The sequence below is a fragment of the Idiotropiscis lumnitzeri genome, chromosome 13 (assembly GCF_059441095.1).
Source record: "Idiotropiscis lumnitzeri isolate Australia: NSW breed Sydney's pygmy pipehorse chromosome 13, RoL_Ilum_1.0, whole genome shotgun sequence".
NCBI lineage: Eukaryota > Metazoa > Chordata > Actinopteri > Syngnathiformes > Syngnathidae > Idiotropiscis > Idiotropiscis lumnitzeri.
This window is the reverse complement of record NC_142403.1, coordinates 19,878,653-19,886,301: the sequence shown is the minus strand read 5'-3', so window position 1 is coordinate 19,886,301 and position 7,649 is coordinate 19,878,653. Positions and strand designations below refer to the sequence as shown.

Genomic DNA, 7,649 nt, shown 5'->3' with positions numbered 1-7,649 from the left:
AAAAAGTCATTTAGCAAAGTGGAGCCTCCGCCTCCCCTCACGCCCCCTTTCTTGGTTTTGATTGACAGGCTAAATGACGCTGATGCTGCTGCGCTCTGAAGGTCGCCAACGGTGTGAGGTGACAGTTTACACGCCTTTCCCGCAGCAGCAGCCACGTGCTGCCGCTGGGCCACAACATGCACATTAAAAAAAAAAAAAAAGTCATCATAATTGTCATCAAAATAAATGGTTGCATGATCTTAAAATGTGATTTCATATTTGTGGACCGTTTTTTGTTTTAACTTTCTAGCTTAGATGTCATATGTTTGCTTTTTTATGTGCTAAGATCATTTTAACTCATTTGTTCCAATGAAACGGGCTTCTTCTCTTCGCTTTGTCGCCCCCGTGTGGCCAAAAGCATCGCGGCACCTTGGGTTGATTCTCGTCGTAATTCTTTCCGTTGTCATGTTTTTCAAAAACTGAATAATAGAACATAACACCTCCTTATTCTTTAAGTGGGGATTTATTGTTTTATTCATCATTTAATCGCCTGTGTTGCTTTGATGTATTTTTCACGTCTTCGTTGATTTTTATCTGACAAATTGTCCGGTGAGATGCTCGCATTTGAATAAATACAACGCGTCCTTCTTGTGTTTGAAACGTTAATATTTAAAACATTTTTCGCAGGACAGACAGCATTTAAATGTTGATAAATGATAATGGATGAAATATTAGCCAGACCGGAATAACGAAAAAAATCATTGCAGAAATTAAAGGGGAAATAAGTTGAAACACCACACACACATTTGTTTATTTTGGTCTAAAATTCCAGTACAGCGTTGAAATGCATGCATCAAAATATTCATTTATAAGAACCGGCATTTGACGTAAATTCTGAACCGAGAGGGAATAAAAGTCATTGAAAATGAATATTGCTGCAGGATAAAAATGAATATTTGAAAAATATTGCACGTTTAAAATATTGTGGGGAAATGAAGCGAAAGTGGTTGTCAGCTGATCTCGCGCGCTCATTAGCGGCCCATAATGACTCGACTAATTATAAAATAACAACCTTCATTAAAGCCGTCACTCCTGCGCACACGCCTGCAAAACACTCCAAAAAAAAAAAACATTCAAGACGATATTCTTCAAAAGAAAAAAAGGAGGGGCGGTGTTCCTACCATGACGCCGGAATTAAATGTCCTTTTTTTTCAGAAGGAAAAAAAAAAGACAAAAAGTCGTGTTTTCATTGAGTGTTTAGGAAATAAAAGCTCGCCGCTGAGGCCTGCAGAGAGCAAAAAAAAAAGAGAGAGAGCTTCTTTTCTCAGCCTCGGCTTTGAGAACCGGCTTCAAGAAGCTGCGCGCTGATTGGCCGGCGGGGACTGGGCGTCAGCCAATGGTGAGGGAGGAGCAGGTGGATGAAAAGAAGAAGCAGGAGGAGAGTGAGGAGGAGGAGGAGGTTTTTCCTTTCTTTTTTTGGAGTGCTATGAAGAGACAAGCAGCGTTGCCGTGTTTATTAGAAAGGAGAAAATATTAATCGCCCCCACCCCAACACCCCCTTCTTGGCCGTGACGTCACCTGAGGAAGTCATTGTAGCGCGCGAGTGCGGCGATTAGCGGCAAAAGGTTCGAGCGAGTGCGGAGTGAGATGCGGCAGCCGGACGAAGCACGCCAGCGCATTCACGCGCAACTTTCACGCAACTTCCAATAATAAAAAAAAAAAAAAAGCCAAAGAAGAAGAAAACTGGGTGTGGGGTGGGGGGGAGACCTGCGCGTGGATGCTGTGGAAGTTCACCTGCTGGATTGTGGACTTACTTCCCTTTTTTCCTTCTTTCTTTTTGAATTTGTTTTTTCTTCTTCCTGCGTGTCAACTTTTTTGGGGTGGTGTGAGGAGAGGCCCGCTCGGGCTGTTATGACGACCCCCTCTCGCTAAGATGGAGGCATCGAGCGGCTCCAGCTTCGGCATCGACACCATCCTGGCGGGCGGCCGGGGCACGCCGTCGCCGCCGCCGTCCTGCTCGGACGCCGACACGGTGGCGGGCACGGCGCCCTCGTCGCCGCTCTCCGTCACCGCGGATCACCCGTCGGACCCCGACGCCAACCTCCTCCTCCACCATCACCACCACCATCACCACCAACACCATCACAACCAGCACCAGCACCACGGCCCGCCGCCGCCGCCGTCGCAGCCTGCGCCGCCGCCGCACCACCACCTGCTCCTCCCCGCGGCTGGCGCGGGCTGCAGCGGCCCGCGGAGCGCCACCTCGTCGTTCCTCATCAAGGACATCCTGGGCGACGGCAAGCCGCTGGCTGCCTGCGCGCCCTACAGCACCAGCGTGTCCATGTCGCCCAGTAAAGCCGCCGAGAGCGCCTCGGCCCCGGACGGCTTCCGGCCCAAGTTGGAACTCCAGGACGAGGGCCGGGGCGGCAAGATGGAGCGCCGGGATGAGATGCTGCTGCACGGCGACATCAAGTGCAACGGTACGGAGGCTCGTAAGGAGGATGCGGATGCGGGGAGAGGGGGGGGGACTGGCTGGGGGTTTTGCTGGTGCATGCATGGGAGAAGGAAGAAGCTGTGCGCGGAGCCTCCCTGGTGGCTCAATTAGAGAGATGATTGTTACTCCTGGAGGCAGGAGGAGAAAGGGGGGGGGGGGGGTAACGCAGGGGGGGCTACAAATAGATTGACATATTGATTTTTACAACAACACGCGCCTCAGCTCAAGTTCATTTAAAAGTTGACGCAGGTGATTTGATTTGGGCGTCGCGGGGAAAGTGGCAAGCAGGCAACTGGACTTTTCGTTTCAAATCGAATCCAAAATGGATTAAACACAAGCACGCAATAATTTTAAATATTTTCTTGCTAACTTGAACGTGAAAGAAGCGCTGTTAAAAATGATGCTTTTTTTATTTACTCTTTTTAATTGTTGCTGCTGCGGATATTTTAACATCATGAAAATTGTTAAAATAACCAAAAGCATCCGGCGTACAAGGATTGAAAATTCGGATGAGTTTCTAAGATGTTTACGCGTGAATTCATAAGGGCTTCCTCGGGTTTTGCGTGTTTAGGACGGCCCCAAAATGAAGATGAACCCTATTTTCAAGACAAAAAAAATATATTTTCAAAAAAAATAAATGTATGTTTTATTTAAAAAAAATATTGCCAAGAAAAAGAAACGTTTTTAGAGAAAATCTGTATATTCAAGAAAATGCATATGTAACCGATAGTATCAAAAACAAAATGCGTATTGACAAGAAAAATAGTGACAATTTTAAAAAATAATAATATTTAAGGAAAAAGCACATTTTCAAGAAGTGATTTTAAAAAAAACAAACAAAATGTTTTTAAAAAAAGAAATATATTATTGGAAAAAAATGCGTTCAACAAAAAGATATTTTTAAGAAAATCGATGCATAATTCTAATAAGAAAAATGTATAATTGACGAAAAAGCTGAATTTAATATTTGCAAGAAACGAAAACTGCGTAAACTATATTTTCGAGGAAAATAAAACGAACCGATAAAATGTGCCACGTATTTCAAACAAAGGGAAACATTTTTCAAAATACACACGCAGTTTGTTACAGGGCGAAAAAAACAACAACTTTCAATTAAAGGGTCGGGCATTTTTGGGGGGCTATTCTACACGTCCCCCTTGAAACGTTTTGACGCCGAACCCCCAAACGTCTCGAACCCTCCCGAATGTTGCGACATCCCTTTGATTGTTGTGGTTGTGGCGTCGTCGTGCATGCGTGCAGGCAGCAAGGAGGAGGGCGAGCGCGAGATCTCGAGCAGCCGCGACAGCCCGCCGGCGCGCACCAAGAAGCCCCGCAAGGCGCGCACGGCCTTCACCGACCACCAACTCAACCAGCTGGAGCGCAGCTTCGAGCGCCAGAAGTACCTGAGCGTGCAGGACCGCATGGACCTGGCCGCGGCCCTCAACCTCACCGACACGCAGGTCAAGACCTGGTACCAGAACAGACGGTACGACATCGCGCACGGCGCGTGCATGTGCGCGTGCTTGATTATCGTCACACGTATTTAATGAAGGCCGGAAAGTGGCGAGTTCAAATAGGACAAGTTGTATCAAGTGACTTTTTTTTGGGCATGAAACTTTTCTACGGTTTGTTTCTGCGTCAAGACGTGAAAGTCGAGACGATTGGTGATGATTTATTTTTCAAACGCAAGTAGATTTCCTTCTGTGTAAACGCCACGTTATAATGGTTGTTTTCCGATTGATGACTTTGAATTTGGATTGATTCTGTTGTCGGTGGGTTTTAAAATGCGAAGACGAGAGGTTTCGTTGAAATGTCAGCTTTTATTAGTGGCATGATGCAGAGTGGAATATATATTACATGTTTTTATTTTCTTCCGTTTCTATGTCGTTCTGCCAACTTGAACAGAAAAAAAAGACTCAACATGTTTTCAAAGATCTCGGGATTATTATTTGAATTTATTGTTTCTCCCGATAGAAAACTGCTTAAATTACTGGTGACAATGTGGTTTTATCCTTTTTAACGTATAATATCAGACTAGAAAATATTTGAAATGCCAACTCTTCCTCTTATTATGAGTGACTATTTTTAATTTTCCCGACATAGGATCGCTATTTGTTGAGGAATGAATCGTTTATTTTCATGACAAAACAAATGAAACAATACTACTCTTAAAATAATGTATTCAATTGGAATGCCAATTATGCAGATTTTTTTTTTTTTGCATTTGGGCAATGAATCGGATTTTGTGCTCGATTTCATCACTATGACTGATGTGCAGGTGTGCACGGGTGCAGCTGTTTTTGAGGCCCGTGCATAATTTTATTTTGTTTAGAACTGGTAGACTCGTTAAGCATTTTGTAGGCTGTACGACTTTTCAAGTAACTGTTTATATAGGTGGTTGGTTTTCCCATCAGGAACCGCAAGTTGGCAACATGATAAATGTTTTTTTTATGACACTTTGCATTCCGCCCCAGTCATCATCTATATGATAACAATGTTATGATATAATTAACATGAACCAGTTATTTTTTCTGGAAATTGAATGTTGGACTGGCTATGTCCATATATGACCCACAACCGGAAGTTGTTCACGCTTGATTACATTTTTTTTTGGGGGGTGGGCATGAAAATGACAAAACAAGCTTCCTCACGCCCCCATCTCTTATTTTTTGTACACATTAGGGAAAAAAAGACCGCCAATGTTTTTTCCTAAATCAATCAAGGTGGACACGATGTATGCCCTAATAAGACCCACACACCACAAGTTGGCCACCAAAGATGACGTTTTTTTTTAACCTGCAAATGACAACGAAAACAATTTTACTAATTCAACCTCCAGAATAAAAAACACAACAACACACAAACAAAAAAGAGGACATACCACCCCCCCCTCTTCCGCCCCGAAAAAAAAACGATCGACTCCCACCGTGGACCGGATTTATGCCCATATATGGCCCAAGTTCTCGATAGTGACCAATGAGTTTCAAGCACCTTTTTAAATGACACAAGCCCCCCCCCAGACACACACTCACCCTCAATTCATAATGCACAAAAAAAAAAAACTTTTACATCAAAATTCTCAAATCCGATATGGACCATTTATATGCCCTTATATGGGCACACCTGATTTTGAAGCCCCCACCCATGTAAGTGTAATTAACTATTTTGTTGCATTTTTATATGAAAACCAAAAATGTTTTTATCCAGATTATCAATTTTCACAGTAGATCATACACATGCCCATATATGGCCCGCACACTGGAAGTTGTTTTTTTTGCCCATACATGCCACGCATGCCAGAAGTTGGCTAAACTTGACATTTAAGTTGTCTTTTTTAATATAAAATGACCCCCTCCCCACAATTCCTAGCACGTTTTCTACGACAAACAAAAGGAAATGTTTTAATCCATAAATTTCAAAATTCACGTAGAACGTATACTTTCCTAAATACGCACGCAGGAAGCATTTGGAAATGTTTCATTTTTGCAGGTGAAAACGTCAAGCCCCCCCCCTTATTCATGGCAATTAAAAAATGTTTTTTTAATCAAATTTATTGAATTATACTGGATTTATGACCATAAATGGTCCTCATACCGGAAGTTCGCTACGCGAGATGCTTTTTTTTCTTTTCTTTTTTTAGTGACTAAGCATCTCACCCAATTCATCACGCAGATTAAAATCCAACAAAACATTTTTTTCCAAAACTGATCAAATCACACACCAAAGGTCGCTCCTATAATATCTTAGCATCAGAGTATTTATGAATTGAATTCATTTTTATTCTATTTGTTTCTTTTTGCGGAGACTAATATGTTGTCGTTGGGCCTCCAGGACCAAGTGGAAGCGTCAGACGGCGGTGGGCTTGGAGCTGTTGGCCGAGGCTGGCAACTACTCGGCCCTGCAGCGGATGTTCCCGTCGCCCTACTTCTACCACCCGAGCCTGCTGGGCTCCGTGGACGGAAGCACGGCAGCAGCGGCGGCCGCGGCCGCCATGTACAGCAGCATGTACCGGACTCCCTCCGCGCCGCACCCGCCGCACACGCACCCGGCGGCGGCCGCGGCGGCGGCGGCGGCGGCGGCGGCCGCGGGCATCCAGAGGCCGCTGGTGCCCCGCGTGCTCATCCACGGCCTCGGACCCGGGGGCCAGCCGGCACTGAACCCCCTGTCGAGCCCGCCGCACGCGCGGTAGGGACGCAGAAAAAAACAAAACAAAAACAAACAACACTAAAGACATTTAAACCCACGTGGGCGCAAAGGAGATATATGACTCTGGAACACGTGGACTGCTCGCGTCTGATTGTCCGTTTTTTCTTTGTCTTTTTGTACAAAAATCCACTTAACATTAGCAAATAAACAGTTAAAGTTTATTATTAGATGGAGACGAGCGGAATGAATAAAGACGTAATGCAAACGTACAACTTTCCCTTTTTTTATGCTACCAAGAGTAAAAACCAAAACATTTTTCTTTTTAAATCAAAATTTTACTTGTTCAACTTGCAAAGGTGCAGGTTCGGCGTGGTGGGCGACGTGTGTAATATGGAGTGAATGCGCGTGCACGCGCTTGGAAGGGGAGCGCGCCGGGATTGGGAATGTGGCCCGGCAGCTGCTCACACAACAAGAGCGCATTTCTCCACCTCTCAGCGGGACACGCCACAAAGGGGGGAAAAAAAACCAAAACGACAAATTCTCCAAAAGCCAGCAGGGCTGCACGGGAGCCCCGCCCCCTCGCCCTCTCCCCATTAGGGACCATTTGGAGGGCCGTGCTAAACTGCATTCAATGTTATCTGTTATCATCATTATTATTTTATTATTTTATTTATTCTACATGAGAAGAATTCGCAAATAACAGGACTTTGAAGTTTCATCATCATGTCCGTAAATGACCCTACACGATTTTCTTTTGCGGTTGCGATGACGTAATTCGCATTTCGACCTCATTAAAATATGTATTTTCCATTTTAGAGCATACACTTCATTTTATAATGTGATCATTTTAGTTGGTTTTAGAACTCAGATAGATGACCCCCGCGGGATGATAAATTTTTTTCAGCCATAGAATAACAATTACTCCTATTTCATATCGAAACATTTCAATTTTAGTGGACAAATGCTAAGCCTCATCATTTTTATCAAGTCAGTTCCTTTGATATTTTTGATGAGCCGGATATTTGACGAT

General features: G+C 44.2%; 1 protein-coding gene across 1 annotated transcript; it reads left to right on the top strand.

The window, feature by feature from the left end:
- The first annotated feature begins 282 nt into the window (after positions 1-282).
- On the top strand, positions 283-6,879 carry barhl2 (BarH like homeobox 2). Its single transcript, XM_088314161.1, has 3 exons — positions 283-2,459; positions 3,734-3,959; positions 6,305-6,879. Exons 1-3 carry the CDS (start codon positions 1,913-1,915, stop codon positions 6,660-6,662), a joined length of 1,131 nt encoding a protein of 376 aa, XP_088170287.1. The 5' UTR covers positions 283-1,912; the 3' UTR covers positions 6,663-6,879.
- The last annotated feature ends 770 nt before the right edge of the window (positions 6,880-7,649 follow it).